A 27,122-nucleotide genomic window follows, 5' to 3' on the forward strand; every position below is an offset into this window, starting at 1 on the left:
AACGTTAGTTTTTGGTCTTAAGGTCAGGGTTAGCAGTGGTTAATGTTAGGTTTAAAATCAAAGTTTAGAAATAGGCTGGGTTTATGTCTTTGTGGCTGTGGTAACTAGTAAATGACCTTAAACTTTACGCATATAGTACGTCATCAAAGAGCGCCCAACTGGAGTGTTCCGCGTCCTTTTCAATTCCAAATTATAACGTGGAAATAAAGACTAAAAATGCCTATGAAAGGAAGATTCCCCATTAGACGAACGCTGGAGTATCTCCAGAAGGGAGAAGTTGTATTGAAAAACAGAGTAAAGATTTTGACAGTAAATTACAACACACATGGACAGCTCAGCGAAGGAGCAAGGTCAGTTTGCTATCCTAGCTAGTTAACCTAGCTGTTTTTGGATAAGTATTTAAATGCAGAGAGCAATGATATTTCTGTTTCATTGTTATAATTGTACAGATATGCAATAGAAATTGAACCAGTAGTTGCCGAGTTAACAGTGCGTTCAAGACAACTGGGAAACTGGGAAACGGGGGGGGGACGAGCTCAGACTGGGAAAATCGTTTAAAATGGTCACCCGACTCTGAATTCCAAGTCGAAAACTCGGGCATCTTTCTAGAACTCCGACTTTCTGATATGTAACGAGAGTTGCCAAGAGGTTACATTTACGTACCGTTAAAAAAAAGCGTGAAACGTGAACGTTCAATTAGATCTGTGTTACGACTATTAGATGGGATAATTTAAAGTTCAAAGCTTTCCTCCCCCTATACTCATACTAGTCCCTGTATTATCAGTCTCAATATTTGTATAAAGAAGTGAGGGGATGGTGATTCAAACCGTAGAATAAACTTTAAAGTTACTGAATTGAAATACTCTCCCTCTATGTTTCTCTCCCTTCACTGTAGGGGACAGTAATTATACCGTAGCTCTAAAGTTATTGGAGTTAAGGAGTCTGAAGTTTTTACACAAGTTGAAGCTGGCTTAACGCTGGGCTGAGGGTGTAAACATTGGCATGGTTTTTGCTCTCTTTCTTAGTCACAGCGACATAATAGTTAGGGCTACTAGTCACACCTACTAGTAAGGTTGCAGAAAACCTGGTTGGATGCTACCGGATTTACTGTTTATTCCTGCTTGATTCTGGGAATGTATTTTATTTAACCTTTATTTTACTAGGCAAGTCAGTTAAGAACAAATTCTTATTTACAATGGCGGCATACCAAAAGGCAAAAGACCTGCGGGGACAGGGGCTGGGATTTTACAAATTATAAATAAATAACCTATAAATATAGGACAAAACACACATCACGACAAGAGACAACACTACATAAAGAGAGACCTAAGACAACAACATAGCAAGGCAGCAACACAGCATGGTAGCAGCACAACATGACAACAACATGGTACAAACATTGTTGGGCACAGACAACAGCACAGAGGGCAAGAAGGTAGAGACAATGCATCCCGCAAAGCAGCCACAACTGTCAGTAAGAGTGTCCTTGATTGAGTCTTTGAATGTCTTTCAACAGTAATAGAATCAAGGCACAGCATAGTTCAGGGAGAGCTCTGCAGTGCTGATTTATGACATCTGAATGTGCATCAGATGGCAACAAGATCATATTGTACAGCAACTTCATCAGGTAAAATGAATACAAAGCCGGCGAGAGGTGGTTAGAAAGGGATGGGAGGCCAAAAGTCTGAAACCAATAGAGAATCAGAGTCCCTCCAACCAGGGAAACCTCCAACCAGGATTTCTGGAAAACCCAGGTAATTTATTGAAGGTTCCTGTAATTCTGCAACCCTAGCTACTAGTCACAGCTACGCAATAGTTAAGGCTACTAGTCAAAGCTACGCAATAGTTAGGGCTACTAGTCACAGCTACATAATACTGAACCGAATGTAGCTAGTCGAAGTTAGCTAGTCAATCAAGCAACTTGCCAAGTTAAATAAAGGTAAAAACCTCTAGCCCAGTTGCTTTGCAGCTCCCAGTTTAATTTCCAAAATAAAAGTCTAGAGCTTGTTTTAGAACTACATTCAATTTTTATTTGACCTTTATTTAACCAGGCAAGTCAGTTAAGAACAAATTCTTATTTTCAATGACGGCTTAGGAACAGTGGGTTAACTGCCTGTTCAGGGGCAGAACGACCTTGTCAGCTCGGGGGTTTGTACTTGCAACCTTCCGGTTACTAGTCCAACGCTCTAACCACTAGGCTACCCTGACGCCCCCAATAACGACGTTATACCAGTAGATGAAGTAGTATAGGCTTGGCCTTCAGCAAATGACTTGTGTGAGAATGATAAAGGCACAGAAGAGCCTTGTCTTGAATAACCACCTGAGCTGCAAAATAGAAAGTTAATATGATTTAGGCTGTCCTGAGCGAAATAGACAAGGGGGTTCCCAAATGGTTTTGACTATAGCCTATTCTTATTACCAAATCTGTTTTCCCAATCAGCAACAACCATGCCAACGTTTACACCCTCAGCCCAGCGTTATGCCAGCTTCAAACTATTTTGTTTAAAATGTATTTAGAGACTATATTTAGAGCAGTGGTTCTTAACCTTGTTGGAGGTACTGAACCCCACCAGTTTCTTATGCGCATTCACCGAACCCTTCTTAATTGGAAAAATAAAATATAATTTTTTTCAAATTCAAAACATAGTTTACTGGTGCACAAAATGAACCTTGCATCAACATCACTGTGTTCAAAGAACAAAATCATCAAAACATGATTTTCTCACAAAAACATAATGAATATTTGCTGCAAATCAGTGTAACTTCTGCTGTTGCCTTTCAGAGACAAGTTCAGAAATGCGCGGCTTCACCTTGGCATGTGCCACTCTCATGTCATTTTCGCAACAAAGTCTGTTCCTTTTCTTCGTTTTTATGTTCAGCAAACGGTATGAAAATCTCCAGACCTTTCTTAGCAATTACAGGGTACGTTACAATTTGTTGACACCAAAACGTTGAAAGCGTTGTTGTTCTGAAGAGTTGCTGTTGAACCTGGCTCTGCTGAATTTCAATGATTTCATCGAGGTATTCATCATTGACATCTGTTGTCTCAACACTAAATGTGAACGGCTGTCTCACCCATGCTGGATATGACTCTCTTGTAGTATCCGTCGAGAGACTTTGCAAGCTCATCTAAGTGCATGGCAATTGCTTGCTTCAGTTCCGCGGGTACAGAAATGTCTCCGATTCCAGATACATCTTCGATCTTACTTACACAGTCGTCCAGCAGGGGAAAGTTTGCGAAGTTATCGTTCTCTGTTCATCGTTTCCATCACGGTAGCTTTTTTAAAAAGCCTTCAGGTTTTCCTCCGCTTCGATGATGTTGACTCCACCGCCCTGCATCTTTTGATTGAGATGATTGAGATCTGCGAAGATATCAGCCATGTACGCTAAAATGAGAATGGACTCAGAATTTTTGAAGCAATCTGCATGACAATGTTGGTGCTCTTGCAAAAACAGGGCTAATTCCACACGCACGGGAAAATCACGATTCAGCACCTGTCCCCGGGATAACCACCAAACGTTAGAATGGTACAGAAGTACCTCGAATTCAGAGCCCATTTCTTTACACAGCTCACTGAAGATGCGGTGCCTCAGAGCACTAGTTCGCACATAGTTCACGCATTCCACTACAATTTTTAATACTTCTGCCAGTTTTGGAGGCAAGGTTTTTGTTGCCAACGCATGCCTGTGCAGAATACAATGCGTAACAATGATGTGTGGTGCATCGGCTTTCACTAGCGCACCAAAACCAGACTTTCTTCCCAGCATGACTGGAGCTCCGTCCGAACAAACTGCAGAAACCATATCCCACGAAAGATTGTCTTTGAAGAGGTCATCCACAAGTTTCTTCACATCGGCTGCCTTAGTTGTTATTGTAAGAGGCTTACAAAATAAAAAATCTTCCTTTATCACGTCGTCTTTCACATAGCGCACGAATACAGCAAGCTGGCTTCGATTGGAAACGTCTGTGGTCTCATCGAGTTGAAGGCTGAATTTTGCCGGGCTTGAAATCAGATCTGCAACTACTTGAGCCAAGATGTCTTTGCTCTTGTCCTCTATTCTGTCGCTGATGGTGTCATTTGAAAGAGGAATTTGGGATAACTTAACTTCAGCCTCTTTTCCCAGCATGATATTCGCCATCTTCAACACAGCTGGTTTTATGAGTGTTTCACCAATGGTGTGTTGTTTGCCCTGCTTTGCGATCAGGTAAGCAACTTCCTACGATGCTGTGAGGATCGGTTTGTTGATGGGTACAAAGCCGAGAACAGGCAGAGTAGCCTTTTCATCGAATCTGGCTCTCTTCACCTTGAATTCAGCGAGTGTTGTGTTCTTATATTTTCCATCTCCATGCAGCTTAAGGAAGTGTTCTCTTAGTTTTGCCGGTGCTAGACTAGAATTGCTCAACTTGGCATTGCAAATCATGCAGTTAGGACGCTGACTCCCATCACGTTCCGTTATACATGAATCCATATTGTACATATTCGTCCGACCACTTTCTTTTTTTGCTCGACATAGTAAGTACGAAGGGATTAAAATATTAAGAAATAAATCGCAAGACGTACCATCACAACAGTCACAAGTCGACTACTGAGCGCACCAAATTCCCTGCAGCACAGATAGGCAAAGCGATGTAGAGTGATCACCTGCAGCCAATGATGGCCAAGTGGGGCATGTCATCACGAATCATGAGTCGGATGTGTGTCTTGACCTCCGCCGAACCCCTGGGGTTCGATCGAACCCAGGTTAAGACCCACTGATTTAGGGGCCTGTTAGCTAGGGTCTCTTTTTAAAGGGAGCTTTATAATAAAAAGTTATAAAACACAAATAGAGTTCTACAATTATTCTGCAAGACACCAGTATCCAAAATGATAGCCTAAGTTGCAATGCCTACAAGTTGAAGGACCATTTTTTTTACTTGGATAGGCCTAAATTAAACATTGAATTATTAGTGGCAGGCTAAAGAACTTGGAAATGTAGCTAATTTTGAATAATCACATGGATTTCAATAAACAAATGGATAAAACTGTTCTATTCTCTTTGATTTAGTTCCTATTGCAATTCACAAATGACTAAATGGATGACATGCTGACTGAAATGAATGAAGGATTAATTAAATGTTGGAATGATGCGTTGAACGCGTCATGCATGCTCTACGCTTTTTTATGGCTAGTAGTCAAATAGGCCTCCAGAACGGTATTTTCTGAGGGTGAGAGGTGCTTTTCTGAAGGCGCATGGAGATCACAAGCGCTTGGGCAGCAGTGTCGGGATGGAGGGAATAGCCTATACAGAGACTACCTAAGACCACTGCAACAGAGTTATTGTAAAGTGTGGGAATAAGCTTATGGCAGGCTTTGCCTATGCTTAACCTCTCCCTTTCTTAATTTCAAAGTCCATAGGTTCATGACCCGATTCATATAAATCATATTAACCCCTCCTACAGAATATGCTTTGGCAAGATTTTGAGTGATTAAAAAAATATTGAGTTCAGAGTTCATACATAATTAATAGATTCACAAAACAGCCATTATTATTCTGTTTCATTATTCCTGGTAGATACTACTGGTTATGATTGATTATTCCTGGTAGATACTACTGCTTAACACATACTGTGTTATGCTTGTTCGCGTAGCACTCCTCACAGGCCATTTGGTGTATGTTTTTTTTTGTTGGTGATATGAAACTGACAAAACCTTAAGTTATTATTGTACGTCAGAATTGCTGCACAAGATTTGTTCAAGTCTAAAATGTTAGGCCGTAATCGTGACATGGCGTTTGAATGTTCACAGATTTTATGCATGACTTTTCTTATGATCCTAACAATTTCCGTATGGATTTTCTTATGATCCTAATGATACGTACGTTCACATTTTGGCATGTATCTCACTCCATATTCCGACCTGAAGATCACTGCTGTCAATGACTTGACCTCGTTTCTTTTCGAATTCCCAGTCGTCCTGAAAGTACAAACTGTCCATCATGCAACGAGTTGTTCAGCAAGACGCACGTAACGCCCTGGATCAGAGCTATAACCCAGTGGTCAGGATCTATGAGTGTGTTGGTACAGCCTGGTTGGCCATGCATCTTTTCTCTTTTTCTGCAGAAAATTTGTGTTCTTCAATGTTCCACAAATTCAGTACAAAAATCCTTGGGTTCAAATTATGATGTTTAAGAACATGACACCATCGCCATTCCTAAAGTTCTACCTAGGTGAGTCCAATTCTGTACTTACTATGATTGATAGAACCTTTAACTATGCCTCTATTTTACATGTTTGTGCATCTGTCATTACTGCGTAAAGTCTGTGGTTGTGTCTTTATCAAGTCTATTAGGCCTGTTTTGTTTAGAAGTCTGACATGGCATATTCTTAGAATTAGAAAATAATTTGTAAATTAATAGGATCTCTGTATATCTCTTCCATATAGATGATGGAGAGCAGGTGTTGGTGGATGTGGAGGGGAAGGACCATAAACAAATCACCCAACATGTCAAGACTATTCTTGGCAAGACCGAGTAAGTATTGATACCCATTCTCATCACAGCCCACTGCTTGATTTGGTTCTATAACAGGGATGTATTCATTAGTCGAATTCCTTTGCAAAACGTTTGGTCTGTCACAAAACGTTTTGCAACAAACTGTTTATTCTAGGAACCAAATGGAAGCGAACAGAACGAAAAGGGGTGGGACCTACCTGCATCTGTCCAATAGAAACTTGTTTTTCATATGCCAAACATTTTGCAACAGCATCTGACTAATGAATACATCCCAGAAGTGTAGATGTGTAGGCCTCCCTGGATTGCAGCAGTCTGTTTGGCATGACAACCACAAATGATTTGACTAAGCTAAAGCATAAACAGACTAGTCCTCAGGCTAGATGCCAGTAAATAAGCCACGAGTTAATGTCAAGAGGAATGTTTAAAGGTCCAATGCAGACATTTTTATCTCGTTATCAAATCATTGCTGGGTAACAATTAAAGTAACTTAGAGGTTTGAAACTCTCCCACCAAAACAGGCTGAAATTTCAGGCAGTCTTGTCAAATAGCTCTTACACTAAAAGGGCAGTATTGTTTTCACAATTTCACAGAATTATTCCAACCTCGGTGTGGAAATATACTCAACACAGGAAACTCACGTTTTTGAATGCACTAGCCCTTTAAGGTTAGGTGTTACTCTTGTCTAAGTGTATAATACAATATTACTTGTTAATTTGTCTATTCTCTCCCCTTACAGTGAGGTCCTGCAGGCTGAGGCTTTAGCCAGGAAGGAGGCTGCTAACCCAGCCAACTTTGGGCCCAAGAAGTACTGTCTGAAGGAGTGTATCTGTGAGGTGGAGGGCCAGGTTCCCTGCCCGGGCACCACGCCGCTGCCCAAGGAGATGACTGGGAAATACCGTGCACAGATGGCAGCCGCACAGGACTGAACAGCAATACTACTATATCAAATATGTTTCACTGGAAATACTGTGGATTTGTTTTTGTACATTAAAGGAAATATTTAGATTATGTCAGCGGTTGTAAATAAGGATAATTGAGACTGATGAATTAAATCAAGTGTGTATGTGTGGAGTTCATGCATAATATTTGCAACTCACATCCTGTAATGTCAATAAATGAAAATGCCACCCTTCCAATTTTTCATAGGTCATATCTTTAATTAGTGTTGAGTGATGGAGCCTCAATAGCTGTGTTTAGACAGGCAGCCCAATTCGGATGTTTCAATAATTGGTCTTTTGTCAATCAGCTCTGAAAAGATCTGATGTGATTAGTCAAAAGACCAATTAGTGGGGGGGAATCTGAATTGAGCTGCCTGTGTAAACAGGCAACATTATGAAAAAGCTCAACAGTTCATTAATATTTGCCACAAATAAATTATGCATGTTTCAAAAAGTTCTGTTTAGCTACAACACAGTTGAGTGTGCATGAGACTACAGCGAACAATACTGCTTTAGTTCAACTTAATATCAAGTACTGTTGTATACTTTAAGGCAAGGAAATTAGTACACAAAGAACAACAGGAAACAGTTTGCCACAGTATGTGATAATACTAGGTAGCATTGAATCGGTTTAGTGTTTTTTCATTACCAATGAGAAATCAAGAATCCAAAGAGGGAAACTAGATGTAAGTTTTGCCAAGACCTTATGAATACAGAGTAGAAGGCTGATGCTGTGACAGAGCATTCTGGGTAAAGTAACCTATTATCCTGTGCCTCAGACCTAAACATCTCCAGTGCAACAACGGTGTTAATTGGTAAGTGCAGTTAAGAGAGACTTGGTTGAACCATTTGCATAAATACATACTGTAGTTAAGTTGGCATATGAGAAAGCACACAATGTTTGCAGGGTGAGAAAGTAAACTGGATGTTTGCAGGGTGAGAAAGTAAGTTCAGAGCAGGACAGATTCTGACCCTGCCATCATTGGTGCACTAAAAGAGAAAACACAGGGTTAGGATTTGTCTCCACTGTGTTGGGAGGAGAACACAGCGCAGGGAGAGAGACTAGGACAAAATCATAATTGAAAGACTAGCCTACTTTGGACCACTGCAGAAGCGTCTCAGTGATATCATGCACTCAAAAAAAAAAGAATCTATCCTGTGCTTCAACTTAGTCATTCAATAGACATAACCAGCCAACAGGAGTCCCTGAAAGCAAAGCAGGATTTTAATTTTTTTTTTTTGGTATCACTCACCATGGCTTAATGTTTTGTTCAACATTCTCTTTCTAGCGGTCACTGGACCCCCAGGGATGACAGAGAAAAGATATCTTAACGACAATGGGGTTCCACTCCCATACAAACTCAAACATGCGAAGATCTGACAGACAAAATGTAGCAGTAACAAGTTAATCATGCTTAGTATTCAGGTGCCGACGACAGCTGTCAGTTCAGAGTGAACGTTTTCGTTCAAGAAGACCATAACATTTCCAAAAACTTTGCGACCTTCAAGGCAACCCTGGTTCTACATAAGGTATTGGTATTGAATAGCAGGATTACAGACGATGTCAGGCCTCTGTTGCCCAAATATGACCCCTTGGATCCTACCTCCTGTGGCTGACTGTGCACAACTGTCTGGAAGTGATGACTTACTCTGCCCTTGTGCTTCTTCTTACCATACAGATAGAATTACAACAGGGCTCCTAAATGAGGCCTTCATAGAGTGTGAGTGTTATTAGTATGTACAAGAGTGAAGAAATTAATGTAAATGCATCTCCTTTTAGTGCTAGGCTGTATAACCCTGAGCAGGGTCTCAATAGAATAGTTTTGCTTTCTCTCCTTGACCCTGCACTTACATGGCAGGATGATCAGGATCGGCAAATAAATAATGCTAGGTGCTGTCACCTGTGCAGTTCATTCACATCAATACAGATGAAGGAAAGGGACAAGGAGAGGGAGTATAGACTATTGAGATGCGGCCCTTGGTCTAGATGGCTAATACCCAAGGGGAATGGGGGGTGGGTGGTTCCTTCACAAATGTTTTACCCCACCTAACACTGACCTTAACCAACACAGAATCAATGAGATCATTGGCCATTTAAAGCTGGAATCATTAGGGGTGAAACTGCCATGTCTGTTTGCGATATTACAACAAAAGACGTTACTTCAAACAGTTTTTTCATCGGACATCATTGCACATGAGATAGAACCAGTGGAGGCTGGTGGGAGGAGCTATAGAAGGATGGGCTCATTGTAATTGCTGAAATGGAATGTTATCAAACACACAGAACATATGGAAACCACGTTTGACTCCGTTCCAATCATTCCATTCCGTCCATTACAATAGCTTCCCCCACCAGCCTCCTCTGGATATAACAGCAGGGTATGTACTACAAACTGTTTTTATCATGATACTGGATGCTCATCTCCGCCGTTTGAAAAACAATAACAAATGCACCTGGGGCGACCAGTGGCGATGTTTCGCCTTTTGCGGATCCCAGCTTTAAAGGGAACTACTGTAGAGTCTCCGGATTAGCTTCTAGGTGGGCACCCTGGGTGGGCAACCCTGTTGTAAGAATCAGGTGATGGCATGGAGGATGAGAAAAGTAGAGACGGAGGTAGTGTCTCTGTCAGTGTGTCTTAAGCTTCTGTTCCTGCAGGGTGCGCTGCAGCTCTCTCAGGTTCTCTGACAGCAGCTCCACCTCATCCAGCCTCCCGTTGAGCTTGGCGTCAAAGATGTACGCCCGTATGTTATCGATCTGCTGCAGCAGCAACTCCTCCTCGATCAGGTCAACGTCTGGCATTGCTGCCTCACCCTCCTCTTCAAAGGGATTGGTCGAGGCTCCCGGCGGGGTATTCCCAGAAGCCTCTTTAAAAGGGTTACCTTTATCGTTCTCCTCCTCTTCGAAAGGGTTGCCTGTGACGCCATCAGCCTGCCCTTGCATCCCGCCCTCCTCTTCCTCCTCAAATGGGTTGTACTCCTTCTTCCAGTTAGCTACCTCCTTGTGCTCCTTCTGGATCTCCTCGGAGAACGGGTTGTACTCCTTCTTCCCGTTAGCTACCTCCTTGTGCTCCTTCTGGATCTCCTCGGAGAACGGGTTGGACGGATCCTCCTCCACCGTGGTGGAGTCTTCCTCCTTAAAGGGGTTGAAGGAGGTGCTGTTCTGTCCCTCTACATCTCCCCCCAGCCACAGGGGCGACTCCTCATCCTGGTCCGTCAGGGCAGGGAAGGCCCTCATGGACGGGGGGCTCCTCTCTGCTTTAGGGGTCAACTCTTCCTCCCCGTCCCTATGGAGGCTCCCTGTATCAGTTAGGTTCAGTGAGCCCTGCCAGGTGTATGTGGCCTGAGTGGATCCTGGGGCTTGGCTCTGAGCCCTGTGCTTCATCTTCCCCCTCTCCCTGTCCTCCAGGTGCTGCAGCTCCTCCTGGGCCAGTCTCTGGGACAGGGTCTGCTGCTGGTCGTACTCATCCTGGAGAACACACAGTTCAACAAATCACACCCTAGTCCCTACACAGTGCACTATCTGACCAGAGCCCTGTTACGATCCATTGCATTGTAATCGCAGTACATATCGCAGCTACATTTTGTAGCATTATGTAGGTTTCCCCACCTGAAGCTGCCTGAGGTTCTCCTCTAGCATGGCCACCTCGTCATGTCTATGGGCGGCCTTGGCCTGCCGCAGGAACGACCGGATATTCTCTATCTGCTGCAGCATGGGGTCTTCCAGCTCCCCGTGGGTGTGGAGGGTGTCTGAGGAGGGCAGCCAGCCTCCAGCTTTGGTCATGCGGAGGACTCTGGGGGCCTGGGGAGGCTCCCCGTTGGTGCTAGAGGCTGGGCGGTTCTTCTCAGAGTCCTGCCTTCTCTTCTGGGCAGCCTGGCAGGAAGATAAGAAGGTACGCTTTTAGAGACAGCTTTACTATATAATACACTACTTAGAAAAGCAGTTGACTTTAGCTTTCCTGGTATCAGACATATCAGACCCTTTTTGGAGTATCATTATTGGGTCTTTAGTTTAAACAATAAGCAGCCTCCTCACCAGTCTTTCCTGGGCGAGCCTCTTCTCCTGCTCCTGCTTCCGCTTCATCTTCAGCTCCTCATACTTGTCCTTAGTGGGCAGAGACATCAGACCCAGTAACTTCTCCTGCAGGAGGGGGGCGGGATAGGGAGAGAGAGATGGAGAGAAACAGAGAAAGAGAGAGAAAAGGGTTGAGAAAGAGGGAGGTGTTTGAATGTGTTGTGTAATGAGCTATTATTCTGGGGAAAGTGACTAATCATTCACTCTTCACCACACCATTCAGCTTATCCATAACTGCTCTTTATGTACAGTAGTGTACCATCTGTCTCACCTGGACAAACAGTGTGGCTGTGTATCTGACCATCCTCTGCAGCTGGAGATTCTTTGGATGGGGCTGTGGTTCCTCCTTCATTCCCAGTGTTAAGATCCTCTTACTGACAGAAATACATAGAGAATGTTACAAGAATATGGTTATTTAGCAGACACTTTTATTCAAACTACAGTTGGGCCAAAATACACTATATATACACACACAAAAGTAAGTGGACATCCCTTCAAATTAGTGGAAGCTTTCCAGAAAGCTTTCCAGAAAATATTCCATGGGAAGTAAAGCCCGGGAACTTTGGGAATCTTGCTTAAAATATTTCTTTTAAAGTTAGCTTATAATAGTGAACCTTTTTTGTGGGATACACATAAGGCAATTCTAGGTCTTGTAGCATATTTTGGTTGAACTATCCCCAATTCAATGGAATTGCAATCCTCTACATGCACAGTGCATTCTTCCATCACATGTGCAGTGCACTCTTCCATCACATGTGCAGCTGATTCTCAAGATCTTGCACACTAATGAGATGCTATTGGGCCCACACTACTACACTGTCTGAGTCAAGGACTACATGCTTCCTGGTATGTTTTGATTACAATACTGGCAGGGGTGAATATATTTTATATGACATTATTTTTTGTTAACTAGTAAATAGTAGCCTACAGCAAAGTGTTTTTAACTCCTTTCTAACTTGTTAACAATTTATGCCAGTTAGTTTTTGCTACCATGTTGGTTTTAGCTTTCTTGAGCCTGCTAAGTAAGGAGTGTTAATTCACCTGTTTCCATACATGTTTCATTTTAAAACATTTATCTTACAAAAGGAGTTGTTTAATCTAACTGCTTAACTATTTATCTGTACATGGAATTATATATATTTTTTAACTCCTTTCTCATCTTTACAGGAAAATGCCACGGGCATGTGTGGAGACATTTCACTGCAGCTAATGTAGAAGGAAAAATGTACTTTTGTAAATACTGTGGCAAATCATATGTGAAGAATGCAACAAAAATCCAGAGTCATCTAGCCAAGTGCATAAAGTTCCCTCAGCGCTCACAACAAGCAACCTCTGACTAAAGTTCCTCTACTTCTATTCGAGGTGAAAATGATGAATCAGACACCTTATCGATAGCAACAGCTCATGGTCTTCCTGGAATCAGAAGGTTTTTTTGGACTCAATACAGGAACATAGTGAGAGAAATGCTGATGAACGCCTTGCTCAAGCTGTGTATGGAACTGGTTCAGCTCAGATGCTCACAGGCAATGTGTATTGGAAGAGATTTCTGAATGTTCTTCACCCAGCATACACCCCTCCAACCAGACATGCTTTATCTACTAATTTGCTGGATGCAGAGTTTAACAGAGTTCAAGTGAAAATCAAGCAAATCATAGAGAAAGCAGACTGTATTGCAATCATCTCTGATGTTCGTGGGCAAGGAATAATTAACTACATCATCTTCACCCCTCAACCAGTATCCTACAAGAGCACAGACAATAGACAGACACACCAGCCTCTACATTGCAGATGAGCTGAAGGCAGACGTCAATGACCTTGGACCACAGAAGGTATTTGCACTTGTGACAGACAATGCTGCGAACATGAAAGCTGCTTGGTCTAAAGTGGAGGAGTCCTACCCTCACATCACACCGATTGACTGTGCTGCTCATGCACTGAATCTGCTCCTCAAGGACATCATGGCACTGAAAACAATGGATACAGTACACTCTACAAGAGAGCCAAGGAAATGGTTAGGTATGTGAAGGGTCATCAAGTTATAGTAGCGATCTACCTCACCAAGCAAAGTGAGAAGAATAAGAGCACCACATTGAAGCTGCCCAGCAAAATCCATTGGAGTGTTGTTGACATCATGTTTGACAGTCTCCTGGAGGGGAAGGAGTCTCTCCAAGAAATGGCCATATCACAGTATGCCGATATGGACAGCCCCATCAAGAGGATCCTCCTGGATGATGTATTTTGGGAGAGAGTGGTAAGCAGCCTGAAACTCCTGAAACCTATAGCAGTAGCCATTTCACAGATTGAGGGAGACAATGCCATCCTGTCTGATGTTCAGACTCTGCTTGCAGGTGTAAGAGAATAAATCTGTACTGCTGCCCACTTCACTGTTGTTCTAACAGAGGAAACTGCAGTTCTGAAATACATCAAAAAGCGTGAAGACTTCTGCCTGAAGCCCATACACGCCGCAACGTACATGTTGGATCCCAAGTATGGTGCAGAGATCAACAGAGAAGGAAATAGTCTGAGGCTGTTGTTCTTAGTTCGGGCTAGGCCCCTTAGTTCCAGTGAAGAGAAATCTTAACGCTACAGCATATAATGGCATTCTAGACCAGGTGTGCCCAACCGTCTTTGACGTGAGATCTACTTTTTCATTTGCCTGCCTGATGAGATCTACCAGTCTCTAAATCTAAACCAACCAACAAAATGTATGAAACGCAACACACAACTGAGTATGAACCTGTTGCTATGATACCCAAATATAATGTGGACCAATAACATGTTTAACACCAATAACTCATTTAATTTCCTACCTTAGTGTGACTTTTGGCATTGGTGGAGGCAAGTAGTTTTTTATAGTTATTTTATGGGGCGGCAGGGTAGCCTAGTGGTTAGAGCATTGGACTAGTAACCGGAAGGTTGCAACCCCTGAGCTAACAAGGTACAAATCTGTCGTTCTGCCCCTGAACAGGCAGTTAACCCACTGTTCCTAGGTCGTCATTGAAAATAAGAATTTGTTCTTAACTGACTTGCCTCGTTAAATAAATAGTAGATCTGTACTTGGACTTAATTATCTTCATGTGAGAAAATGCAGACTCACAGAGGTTGATCCAAAAAGGTCTGAGAAATTGAAAGCACGTCATATTTGGGATACTTCTCCTCGAGCAGTAGCTCCCAGAACTCTCAGTGGCTGCCCTGGATTTCAGCTGAATGTCATTTTGAAGGGTGAGCATTTCAGTTTCTGCTATAGTTCTGTCCAACTGAAAAAGTGATCCCATTTTGGAGGTGATGACTTCCACATTTATGTCTATGCCAAACGGAAAGCACATAAACTCAGCAAAAAAAGAAACAAGACGCTTATTTTCAGCAACCTTAACATGTGTAAATATTTCTATGAACATAAGATTCAACAACTGAGACATAAACAGAACAAGTTCCAGATATGTGACAAACAGAAATGGAATAATGTGTCCCTGAACAAAGGGGGGTGGTTGGTCAAAATCAAAAGTAACAGTCAGTATCTGGTGTGGCCACCAGCTGCATTAAGTACTGTAGTGCATCTCCTACACATGGACTGCACCAGATTTGCCAGTTCTTGCTGTGAGATGTTACCCCACTCTTCCCCCGAGGCACCTGGAAGTTCCCGGACATTTCTGGGGAGAATGGCCTGAGCCCTCACCCTCCGATCCAAAAGGTCCCAGACATGCTCAATCGGATTGAGATCCGGGCTCTTCACAGGCCATGGCAGAACACTGACATTCCTGTCTTACAGGAAATCACACACAAAAAAAGTAGTATGGCTGGTGGCATTGTCATATCGGAGGGTCATGTCAGGATGAGCCTGCAGGAAGGGTACCACATGAGGGAGGATGTCTTCCCTGTAACGCAGAGCGTTGAGATTGCCTGCAATGACAACAAGCTCAGTCCGATGAAGCTGTGACACACCGCCCCAGACCATGACGGACCCTCCACCTCCAAATCGATCCCCCTCCAGAGTACAGACCTCAGTGTGACACTCATTCCTTTGACAATAAACGTGAATCCAACCATCACCCCTTGTGAGACAAAACCGCGACTCGTCAGTGAAGAGCACTTTTTGCCATTCCTGTCTGGTCCAGCGACGGTGGGTTTGTGCCCATAGGCGACGTTGTTGCCGGTGTTGTCTGGTGAGGACCTGCCTTACAACAGGCCTACAAGCCCTCAGTCCACAATATCCCAGCCTATTGCGGACAGTCTGAGCACTGATGGAGGGATTGTGCATTCTAGGTGTAACTCGGGCAGTTGTTGTTGCCATCCTGTACCTGTCCCGCAGGTGTGATGTTCGGATGTACCGGTCCTGTGCAGGTGTTGTTACACGTGGTCTGCCACTGAGAGGACGATCAGCTGTCCGTCCTGTCTCCCTGTAGAGCTGTCTTATGAGTCTCCTTGCAGCATGCCTAAGGCACGTTCAGATGAGCTGTGAGCCTGGGCATCTTTCATTTGGTGTTTTTCCAGAGTCAGTAGAAAGGTCTCTTTTAGTGTCTTAAGTTTTCATATCTGTGACCTTAATTGCCTACCGTCTATAATCTGTTAGTGTCTAATGGCCGTTCCACAGGTGCATGTTAATTAATTGTTTATGGTTCATTGAACAAGCATGGGAAACAGTGTTTAAACCCTTTACAATGAAGATCTACGAATTATATTAGAAAGGCAGGGTCCTGAAAAAGAGACAAACTCAGCAAAAAAAAGAAATAAGTAGCAATTGGCTCAAGTGATGCAAATCAGTGAAACGCCTATCAAACTCAGATAAGATGCTCTGAACTTGCTCCATGTAACGTGCACTGTCAAACTGTGCTGTATCCTTGCCCTGACATTCAAGTTCTGAATGCATGTGTTGAAAGAAGTGCAGGTCGTTACGTTGCAGTTTTCTTGTGAGCAGTTGTAGTTTGCATTTAAAAGTGTTCACAGAGCTGGCCATGTTGATTGCATGTTTCTCCTTGCAGCTCAACATTCAGTTCATTAAGCATGCAAGTTAGGTCTGTGAGAAAAGCTAAATCCAGGAGGCACTGTGTGTCCTCTACCTGTGCATATTCTGCATGTTTGGAGACCTTGAGAAACTCCTTGATTTCCGGCAACAACTCACTGAATCTCCCTAAAAATGTACCTTGGCTCAGCCACCGCACATCCGTGAGCAGCAGTTCTGTGTGTTCCGCTTCGGTCTCTTCTAAGTGAGTGTGAAATAACCTCCGCCGTAGGGTTCTTGCTCGAATAGAACACACAATCGCAACATCCATCACCTCTTTCATGTTTAACATCTTCCCGCACAATGAACTACGCAGTGTAAACTAAGAAAGTCCGGGAAACAATCGTCCCGTTTGCACAATGCAACAAACCCAATAATGCGGCCTACCATAGCGGGTGCCCCATCGGTAGTAATGGAAACATGCTTACAAAAGGGCAGTTGGAATTTGTTAGCAAACTCCTTAAAAGCTTGAAAAATATCTTTGCCCCTTGTATGTCCTTTCAGTGGCAAAATGGCGAGTAGTTTGTAGTTTTTCCTTTGTACTCATGTTGTCAAAAAACATTCTGATGAAAATGCATAACTGTGCCACATCTACCATATCTGTGGACTTGTCAAACTGGAGGGAATAATACTCGCAGTTGGCAATATCCTTCTTCAGTTGATTCTCCGCTATTCCCTCACATCTTGTCACCGTATTTCTAGACAACTGAATGTCATTGATGGAAGCCATCAATTCAGTCTTATTCTTAAAATCCCCAAACAGAGAGTCTGTAGCCTCAATAAAATGCTTCCTTGATCTCCCAAACTTTGAACAACTTTTTATGCCTCGCAAGAACATGACTCACACGATAAGATGCTACGGTTGCCGCCTTCCCTTCAGTCACAGGCCTTGTGAAAATTGACTGCTGCACTGCCCATTGATTTTTTTACTTCTTGTACCTTTCCTCTTCGTAATTCAGTCTTTGCTGGGAAATCTCTTTCCTGGGTTTTGTGTGTGGTTTTAAATGTCGTTCTATGTTACCTTCCTTTGGGATAGCGATGCCATTATGGCAGATGAGACACACATTTTGAGTTTGACATGATAAAAAAAAGAATCATCCTCCCATTCTTGTGGAAATTATAAGTTTTCTGTTTTTTTGTATCGTTCCCTTCACTCATTATTGCTGCTGTCTACCACACAACTTAAGAACGAATCTGACTACAAAGTTAGCTAGCTAGCTACCTGCCTGGCATCACTGTTACCTCGATTTGGCATTGGAGGGCGGCATCTGACCACGCTAACTAGGCACACGTCAATAAGTGGGCAGGGACTGGTCATATTTTATGTAAATCACGTGACTTTTCAGACATTGCTATGAATGGACTGTCGAATGTAAATACAGAAAGAGATTATAGGAATTGATTTGTGTGGCTGGATTTTAGTAGATGTATAATCATCTCACAATCGACTGGCAAGCATGCCGCGATCGACCAGTAGATCGTGATCGACTGGTTGGGCACCCCTAGACGATTCTGTGCTTCCAACTTTGTGGCAACAGTTGAGGAAGACCATTTCCAGTTTCAGCAAAACAATGCCACCATGCACAAAGAAGAAATGGTTTGTCAAGACCGGTGTGGAAGAACGTGACTGGCCTGTGCAGAGCCCTGAACTCAACCCCATCGAACATCTTTGGGATGAATTGGAACGCTGACTGCGAGCCAGGCTTAAATCGCCCAACATCAGTGCTCGACCTCATTAATGCTCGTGGCTGAATGGGAGTCCATGCAGCAATGGCCCAACATCTAGCGGAAAGCCATCCTAGAAGAGTGGAAGCTGTTATTGCAGCAAAGGGGGAACCAACTCCATATTAATTCCCATGATTTTGGAATGAGATGTTCGACGAGCAGGTGTCCACATACTTTTGGTCATATAGTGTATGATGAAATCGAATATCATGATATTTGACTGACGATATATCGTGAACTGCAAGACTATACTATATTTGAACTTTACAAGTCAAAACTGCTATCAGTTAGGCTGTATCAATATGTTGAAAATGAATGAACTAAGCCTTATTTTATCCCCATACTAAGGTTATTTAATGTGACTATAATAGGGCTGGGCAATATGGCCAAAATATCATATCATATGGTATTTTTCAAAATGTTGACGGTATTTTATGTTTTTGATTTATTTAAGCCCTACATTTGCTTCATGAGCAGTGCGTGACCCTAGGGTGGCAACACATACATTCTAAATGATTTCAATGGGTCTTTCTCCATTCTGATTGTTTTATACTGTTCAATTAAACTTCAACCTAAAATAATTTCCTGCATTTCCATCAATTTCTACATTTCCTGCACTCATTTGAGATCATTTCCACACTGCCACGATATGGGCAAAAAAACAAGACCTTATTTTTAACAAAATGTTGCAATTGCAATTTAGATCAAAACACTTTGATTAACTTTTGGAATCATGGAAATATAATGTTTATTCCAGGAACCAAAGTAATGTTCAGTGTTTCCTAGGGCACCCTATAATCTTTGGCTACATTAAATCTTTATTCATGTAGCCAACATATTCATGCCTCGCCTGTTCCTCTTTGACTTAGAAGATACTGTTGCACAAACAAAATGCTGATTTAAGCCTCCACCAGCACTGGTATCAGACTGTATTAGCTAGTTACATTTGCTCTGACTCAGTACTTTTATTAGCTAGTTAGCTAGCCAGCTAACACAATTTAGTAATTTACAACATTATCAATGTCTACACTGCATTTCTGATCAATTTGATGTTATTTTAAATGGACAGAAAATGTGTTTTTCTTTGACCCCAAACTTTTGAACAGTAGTGTAGGATAGTGATATTTAGAGTAGCATATCATAGAAGAGGTGTCCCTCAAATATCGTCAACCCTACATACACGTAACACATTCTGTATATAGTATGTACCTCAGTGCATCGATAAGTTCGTAGTATTTCTGGACTTCCATTCTCAGTCCACCAGTCGTGTCCAGGTTATAGGTGGTCTCTCCAGCACTGTGAGAAGTTAAAGTTTGACCAAACAGAACCACAGCCACATACATCTCTTGTAAAATGTAGCACACTATATAGAGAATGAGGTGTCATTTCAGACAGACTACGTCTTACTTAAGAGACTCAGCCATTCTGATGTACTCTGGAGCTCTCTCGTCCACCTTGTCCATGCACAGCCTCAGCCTCTGGAAGGAAGACAGGAGGATGAATGGTGAATGACAGCAAGCTCACTACACAGTGAACAACAGTGTTACCTCGTAGAGCTTGACGATGTCAGGCACGTGGTCCTTCTCCTCCAGTTTCCGCTGTTTCCTCATCAGGGTGTCCATGCAGTGGCAGCAGCAACGGATCCTCTCGTCATCCTTCTCTTCCAGAATGGAGGTGACACTGCTCAGGCTGCTGATGCTGCCTCTCCTGGAGCCCATCCCGCTGATGCTGCCCCCACCACCCCCAGTTGGAGGGGACTGAGACTGGCCCGGGCTGCCTGGAACACTCAGGGCCTCCCGTGTCCCACTGGTCAGCTTGTCTGGAGAGAAGAGAACTGGTTGGTGAGTCACTAACTAACTAATTCTGAGAAACACTGATGTCACTGTTGATTTTCTGAATAAATATGGGTGTAATATCGCTGTATGTATGTAAGTGTGTATACAGTGTACTCACAAGCCAAAGGCAGGGGCACAAACTCCATGCACTTCTTACACATGATGGAGCCACAGAGACGGCAGTGGTGTCGTCTGTTCCGGAGGTTGAACTTGTTCCCGCAGTCGGGACAGAACGGGACATCAGAGTCACTCACCCACGACACAACAGACTTCTCAATAGCTGGAGAGAGGAGTGGATTTTCAGGATTCACACAGAAAATGACGTTCAAATTCACACAGGGAGGAGCTGTACTCAATAAGAACAAATGTGGGTCCTGTATAATGTGATAATTAAAAAACAAAATATACTGCAATATGGCCCCCTCTCAACCCACCTCTAATCTTGCCTGCATCTATGTTCATCCTGTCAAATGAGGTCAGCTGAAACACAAGACAGGATACATGGTGAATCATGTCCAGACAGAAAGGGTATGTAACTGCTACTGTATGTGTCACACCCACATCGACAAACCCAAGGGGGAAACGACTTGTGATTGTTTGTGTGCTCACTTTCTCCAGCCTGATAATTAGCTTGTTGACCTCGATGACGTAGTGGTCGATCCTGGCAGCTCTGTGCTTCTTGAAGAAGTCCAGATGACTTCTGGTGGCTCCTACGGAGGAGAAGAGGGGACACCATCAGACTGGATGGAAGCAGTCTCTAAAACTAGAGAGCATAACAAAACAACACTCTTAGTTACAATTCAAGTGAGATGACTCAGTAGCATGCAATGACCAGACCAATAAATCTCTTGTTAACTGTGGATTGTTTGAGCAGCAGATGTAAAGCCCTTTACCACCCCACCACTTTGCTCTTCTCCCAGTTTCCCCTCTGCATACTGCTCCCAGTCTCACCCAGCTCCTGAGGCTCCCACATGTAGGGGTCTACTCCACCGTAGTAGAAGGACTCATAGCTGTCCATCTCTGGCTTGTCCTCTCCATCCCTCTTCAGCAGCTTGTCTTTGGCTTTCTTAGCCTTCTGGACTAGACCTGCAGCCAACAGGATGACAGTAGTGATTACTTCAATGAACTGGGAAAGGCTACCCGGCTATGAGACTCACTCTTGGGTCATTATTAGCTGACCTAAATGGAAAGACAAGCATTAAGAGACTCACTCTTGAGCTGTCCCCTGACATGTCTGTCATCCCCAGAGTGTTCCTCCTCATAGTGCTCCTGCAGCTGGTAGAATGACTGCAGGTCCTTCAGGCAAAGCGGGCACAGGAAGCCCTCCTTCACCTCCCCTGTGCCCTCAAAGGGGGGCAGGTAGCTGGAGGCCATGTTGATGGGGGGGGGTGCAGGGTGGTAGCAGTGACACCCACGGTGTGTCCCTGTCTCATGCCACGCCCAACTTGGTGTGACGCCCACCCCTCATCCACTTCATTATACACCAGGAGAAAGCCTGAGGCAGAAACAGACAGCTTGAAGCAGTAGAGGGGGTCAAGGGTTCTGACAATAACATACAAGGGCATATTACGCCGATTCTTTTGTAAAACATTTCTTAAACGGAAGCAAATGGAACGAAATGGGGAGGGACCTACCTGAATTTGTCCAATATTAACTCTCGTTTTAGTTGCACTGTTTGGACTAATGATTACACCCTAGGTAAGAAGTCCAGACCGTTGTTTATGGAAGTCATGGTTTACTGAATGACAACCCTAAAATCATCCAGCAACGACTAGTCAGGTGACATGGACATAACGGTCTTTGATCATTGAACGCTTACTACTCACGTAAATCCTATGCATGGCTAAATGTATACCGTGTTAGAAATAATAAAGTTAGCTAGCTAACAACGAGAGCAGTAGGCTGTGTTTTACATTGTCAGTATGAAGGGAAATCACTTGAGTAGAACTAGGCAGTCCAGACAGACAGATATATTACCAGCCAGCTGGCTGGCTACTGAACAATTCACACACATAAAGCAACCATGGGAAAAAACTAGCTAGCTGACTAAGTTAGCAAAAGGCTAACGAGATAGCTATAGTTCTGGTTCTGACGTTTAGCCAGCACCAAGCGCACACCGTTTCCAATGACACAAACAATCCAAAACAGATTTAATTACTTACAGATCGCAATGTAAGTCTGCTAACGGTATAGTTTATGTATGAATATTTGACAGCTCGTTGCTAATCTCCAGCTGCAACGCTCTCTCCGCGGGTGAAAAGTTAGCAGTCTAGTCCACCGAGCTATAATAAAACGGTCTAGTCACACACTGTACTGTGGTACCGTCAATGGTCTCGTCATGTGATTAGCATACAGCCGAGACGGGAAGTGAGAATGGACAAAAAGCACGTTAAAGCCAAAAGGAACCCTGACCCTAGGTCTGCGACCGTGCTATTCGGGAACCTCGGGACGTCCCTAACCCACTGAAGTGTACATTTAAATGGTTTAGGTAGGGGTCAGTGTTTAGGTATGGACGTCCCAAGGATCCCGGATTTCACTTCTGACTGCCCTGTCTTATAACAGGAAGAGATACATTTATCAGAGGAAGCACATGTTCTTGGACACACACACACAAACACTGAGTTGTGAGGATAGATATTCATGGTGGACTGGAAGAGAGGAGGGAAGAGAGAGAAGTGAGAATGTCCAGCCTGGAGAAGATCTGTGAAGTCGTTAGCCTAGAGACCTGCCATCCATACTTCAGACTGTCGCTCAGCAGATACCTCTCGCACAAGGCATGGTGCAGTAGGCCTAAACTGTGTCCAGACTGGTGAACCAGTGTAGAGTAGGCACCATGCATTACCGTGCATTTGTAACCCTCTTCCCTGTGTCAGATCCCAATGGCACTCCTTGCAGAATCGGGTGAAGATGACCAACGAGTCGCCCACAGGTCTCAACCTTCAACCTTCTGCAGTCATACCCATCAGACCCCATCTGAGACCAGGACTTCTTCAATGCCGGACAGACAAAGAACTGGTGAGTGATCGTAACATGGCACACACACACACACACTGCCTTTTCATTTTCACTCCTGTTCTGACCAAGGGAGAGTAGTGTATTCAGTCCAGAAATTCCTGCTGTTTATTCACAGAGTTGTTTATTTGGTAACAGCAGTTGTGTTCTGTTGAGTCCCAAACAACTGAACAACAACACATTTATAAAGGCCCATTTACAGGATACAAAGACTAAAATGTAACACAATAAAATAACAACAAGGAGGCTATATACAGGGCATACCAGTACCGAGTCAATTTGCAGGGGTTAAGATTAGTCAAGGTAATTTGTAGATGTAGGTAGGGGTAAAGTGACTATGCATAGTTAATAAACAGCGAGTAGCAGCCGTTTAAAAACAAAGGGGAGGGGGGTCAATGTAAATAGTCTGAGTGACCATTTGATTGACTGTTCAGCTATTTAGGAGCCTTTTGGACTTAGACTTGGCGCCCCGGTACCGCTTGCCGTGTGGTAGCAGATAAAAATGAATTGGGTGACTGGAGTCTTTGACAATTTTTTGGGCCTTCCTCTGACACCGCCTAGTATATAGGTCCTGAATGGCAGGAAGCTTGGCCCCAGTGATGTACTGGGCCGTACGCACTACTCTCTGTAGCACCTTACGGTCGGATGCTGAGCAGTTGCCATACCAGGCAGGGCTGCAACCTGTCAGGATGCTCTCGATGGTGTAGCTGTAGAACTTTTTGAGTGTGCAGACCTCTGGCACCTGCACTGCCCTGTCACTGTAGAAATAACTGACAGTACTGTAGGTTGGGGTTAGGTTCCAGGTTTCTGCTGATGTTGTGTTCAGGTTGTACAAGCCTCCGGTTAAATTGAGGCCAGCTTGTGCTAAGCTTGTGCTCTACAACCTGCCAGTTGTCTGAGGATGATTTGAGGTTGTGGTCTAGAGGCCTCCGGTCTGGTTCTGTTCAGTGGTCAGAAGGAAGGATTGGGGTTCTGGAAGTTCTATCACAGCACCCTCAAAGCCTAGTGCAGTGATGAAGATGTTGATGATGACTGTGAAGAAAACAAATACTGTTGCTGTGTTGTTCATCATGTTCAGCTTTGAGTGTTTCCTCACATCATTCAGATCATACTTCACTAGAGAGAGAGAGAGTAGGAAGGTTATTCAACATGTTTACCTTTCTCTCTGTGTGTGTGTGTGTGTGTGTGTGTGTGTGTGTGTGTGTGTGTGTGTGTGTGTGTGTGTGTGTGTGTGTGTGTGTGTGTGTGTGTGTGTGTGTGTGTGTGTGTGTGTGTGTGTGTGTGTTAGTATGTGTGAATGAGTGACAGAGTGTATTACTAACCTATAAAGACCAGCAGTAGTCCCACGACAACCTGTAGCGTAATAGACATGGACAGCAGTACTATGAGAGGTTTGTAGAATCTGTACTGTGACTCCATGTATAGGACAGTCTTTAGCTGGGATGAGTTAGCCATGAGTAGAGCCACATCAAGCATACTCTGAGCTACACTCTTCCTAGTGGCATAGTGATTCATGTTAATCCTTCGGTACACCTTTCCAGAGGGGTCAAGACGGTCGTGGTTCGCCTGTGGGTTAGAGGGTAGACCATCAGGCTTATTGGCTTGTCACCAAAAGCACTCACAAACTTCTACAGATGCACAATCGAGAGCATCCTGGCGGGCTGTATCACCGCCTGGTACGGCAACTGCTCCGCCCACAACCGTAAGGCTCTCCAGAGGGTAGTGAGGTCTGCACAACGTATCACCGGGAGCAAACTACCTGCCCCTCAGGACACCTACACCACCCGATGTTACAGGAAGGCCACAAAGATCATCAAGGACAACACCCACCCGAGCCACTGCCTGTTTACCCCGCTATCATCCAGAAGGCGAGGTCAGTACAGGTGCATCAAAGCAGGGACCGAGAGACTGAAAAACAGCTTCTATCTCAAGGCCATCAGACTGTTAAACAGCCACCACTAACATTGAGTTGCTGCTGCCAACATACTGACTCAACTCCAGCCACTTTAATGATGGAAAAATGGATGTAAAAAATGTATCACTAGCCACTTTAAACAATGCCACTTAATATAATGTTTACATACCCTACATTACTCATCTCATATGTATATACTGTACTCTATACCATCTACTGCATCTTGCCATCTTTATGTAATACATGTATCACTAGCCACTTTAAACCCTACATTATTCATCTCATATGTATACGTATATACTGTACTCTATCATCTACTGCATCCTTATGTAATACATGTATCACTAGCCACTTTAACTATGCCACTTTGTTTACATACTCATCTCATATGTATATACTGTACTCAATACCATCTACTGTATCTTGCCTATGCTGCTCTGCAACATCACTCATTCATATATTTATGTACATATTCTTTATCCCCTTACACTGTGTATAAGAAATTAGTTTTGGAATTGTTAGTTAGATTACTTGTTGGTTATTACTGCATTGTCGGAACTGGAAGCACAAGCATTTCGCTACACTCGCATTAACATCTGCTAACCATGTGTATGTGACAAATAAAATTTGATTTGATTTATGGGTCACACATGCTCATGTAGCGTGGTTCGTTCTGCATTGTGTACTTTTAATTAGGACGCTGCCACAACTAAAGGTCTGCTAGTAAAATTATTTTTATTTGCCCTGCACACGAAGAGACAACACACATTATGTTAACCCTTGGCGCAGTCCTAGCTCTCAGGCTCCTTGCTAGCCGAAGGTCAGGCAAAAGAGAACAATAAGGGGGTACGGAAATACAGATAACCCGCGATGGGCCAAACCAAAATATACAAAACTTTTACAATCACGTATGTACAATATTGATAGGAAAAAGTGTTTGTACGCCAAAGAATAACATTAGCTATGCAGCTGTAATTACATTTTTTTTTTTAATAAACTGAATTATTATTATCAAATTATTAACATCCCCTCTTGACCTGGCCTATTTGAATTGGTCCTTGTGTGCAATTTGGTGCATAATCTAGGGGAACAACATCACACTGCTACACTCAAACACATGAATGCAGTGTATTAACTACAGGCACTGCCTTTCCTCTATGGCAGAAGGGTGTGTTCTACAACTACATCACACACGGGTGTCCACATCTTCTCACGGAGGTGGGGTTGGGAATTGTCAAGTACGGATAAAGGTAAATGCGAGATGTCACAAGTGGGTGCGACACTCCGAAACACAAAGGGCATAGTCAGCTCTTTGCGGAGGCGAGAAATATGGCAAGGAGCCAGACAGTGAAATGATTTCCGTAGTCAAAAGGTTTGAACGCTTCATGTCTCCACTATAGGCTATGAAAGCTCTTTAATGAAGCTAATAGACGACGAGCAGTAAATTATATTGGATTGTAGGTCTGTTGTTTTATCAATAACTTGGGGGAATGCTTTGTGAAGTTTCCATACCAGTAGGAGTTATACAGTCCCCACTGGGCACAGACGTCAGTTCAACATCTCATTTAATTTTGATTTACATTTTGTTGTCAACTAATGTGAATTCAATGTGAAATCAATAACAAAAAAATTCACCATGTCATGTGATTTAGGTTAAAGGTTGGGTGGAAAAGAGACTAAATACGTTGATGATTTTTTATCAAATCGAATCAGTTTTCCATGTTGATTCAACGTCATCACATTGATTGAAATGATGTGAAAACACAACCTGGACTCGGGGGTAGACGTAACATAGTAAATATAAATTGAGGACAACCATTTTTTTTGCCCAGTGGGTCATAACTGCAATTTATCTCCTTGTAGCCCAAATCCGAATGTTCAGTCAAAATGTACAACATCCTATTTAGTTGCTTATGACACAGTTAAAAATGTGCTAGGACCCCACCACAGTAGCCTGAGGTTTGAGGTTATAATGTTTAACTTACTTCTATGTCGTCTAGTTTGTTGAGAGTGATGTCCTCCCCATTCGCCCTTGCTTCACTGTCCATGCTGGCCAGGACAACTGTGGTTACCGATAATAACTAACACAGGAAAACTAGTTTAGAATAGTAACATACGTTACACACGGTAGGCT

The 27,122-nt window shown here is 43.3% G+C and overlaps 3 protein-coding genes across 8 annotated transcripts; 1 reads left to right on the plus strand and 2 right to left on the minus strand.

Annotated features, from left to right (window-relative positions):
• Positions 1-132: 132 nt before the first annotated feature.
• mrps25 (mitochondrial ribosomal protein S25) lies at positions 133-7,624 on the plus strand. Its single transcript, XM_064956651.1, has 4 exons — positions 133-350; positions 6,101-6,207; positions 6,423-6,510; positions 7,229-7,624. Exons 1-4 carry the CDS (start codon positions 217-219, stop codon positions 7,416-7,418), a joined length of 519 nt encoding a protein of 172 aa, XP_064812723.1. The 5' UTR covers positions 133-216; the 3' UTR covers positions 7,419-7,624.
• On the minus strand, positions 7,623-26,993 carry LOC135527955 (rabenosyn-5). 6 transcript variants are annotated; one of them, XM_064956647.1, is made up of 14 exons: positions 22,224-23,085; positions 21,696-21,755; positions 21,273-21,556; positions 21,013-21,147; positions 20,671-20,771; positions 20,496-20,541; positions 20,180-20,341; positions 19,774-20,045; positions 19,634-19,704; positions 19,436-19,522; positions 11,774-11,876; positions 11,464-11,568; positions 11,038-11,301; positions 7,623-10,896 (listed from the first exon to the last, which is right to left on the minus strand). In XM_064956647.1, the coding sequence occupies exons 3-14, from the start codon at positions 21,433-21,435 to the stop codon at positions 10,057-10,059; spliced, it is 2,349 nt and encodes a 782-aa protein (XP_064812719.1). In that variant the 5' UTR covers positions 21,436-21,556; positions 21,696-21,755; positions 22,224-23,085; the 3' UTR covers positions 7,623-10,056. The 6 variants fall into 6 exon arrangements, with proteins under 6 accessions (XP_064812719.1, XP_064812718.1, XP_064812721.1 ...); XM_064956646.1 differs by having other exon boundaries at positions 21,696-21,812; XM_064956649.1 differs by lacking the exons at positions 21,696-21,755; positions 22,224-23,085 and adding an exon at positions 26,974-26,993.
• On the minus strand, positions 23,181-27,058 carry LOC135527957 (ninjurin-1-like). Its single transcript, XM_064956652.1, has 3 exons — positions 26,974-27,058; positions 24,396-24,639; positions 23,181-24,189 (listed from the first exon to the last, which is right to left on the minus strand). The coding sequence occupies exons 1-3, from the start codon at positions 27,034-27,036 to the stop codon at positions 23,993-23,995; spliced, it is 504 nt and encodes a 167-aa protein (XP_064812724.1). The 5' UTR covers positions 27,037-27,058; the 3' UTR covers positions 23,181-23,992.
• Positions 27,059-27,122: the final 64 nt, after the last annotated feature.

The sequence above is a fragment of the Oncorhynchus masou genome, chromosome 33 (genome assembly GCF_036934945.1).
Source record: "Oncorhynchus masou masou isolate Uvic2021 chromosome 33, UVic_Omas_1.1, whole genome shotgun sequence".
Lineage (NCBI taxonomy): Eukaryota > Metazoa > Chordata > Actinopteri > Salmoniformes > Salmonidae > Oncorhynchus > Oncorhynchus masou.

Excerpts from the sequence above, each read along its gene's own strand:
- mrps25 (XM_064956651.1), top strand. The coding sequence starts at position 217 with ATGCCTATGAAAGGAAGATTCCCCATTAGACGAACGCTGGAGTATCTC. Across the intron at positions 351-6,100 it reads CAGCTCAGCGAAGGAGCAAG|AAAATTTGTGTTCTTCAATG; the intron begins GTCAGTTTGCTA and ends CTTTTTCTGCAG. Across the intron at positions 6,208-6,422 it reads ATTCCTAAAGTTCTACCTAG|ATGATGGAGAGCAGGTGTTG; the intron begins GTGAGTCCAATT and ends TCTTCCATATAG.
- LOC135527957 (XM_064956652.1), bottom strand. The coding sequence starts at position 27,036 with ATGGACAGTGAAGCAAGGGCGAATGGGGAGGACATCACTCTCAACAAA. Across the intron at positions 24,640-26,973 it reads ACAAACTAGACGACATAGAA|GCGAACCACGACCGTCTTGA; the intron begins GTAAGTTAAACA and ends TCTAACCCACAG. Across the intron at positions 24,190-24,395 it reads ACTACTGCTGGTCTTTATAG|TGAAGTATGATCTGAATGAT; the intron begins GTTAGTAATACA and ends CTCTCTCTCTAG.
- LOC135527955 (XM_064956649.1), bottom strand. The coding sequence starts at position 21,435 with ATGGCCTCCAGCTACCTGCCCCCCTTTGAGGGCACAGGGGAGGTGAAG. Across the intron at positions 21,148-21,272 it reads TGTCAGGGGACAGCTCAAGA|GTCTAGTCCAGAAGGCTAAG; the intron begins GTGAGTCTCTTA and ends TGTTGGCTGCAG. Across the intron at positions 20,772-21,012 it reads GTGGGAGCCTCAGGAGCTGG|GAGCCACCAGAAGTCATCTG; the intron begins GTGAGACTGGGA and ends TCTCCTCCGTAG.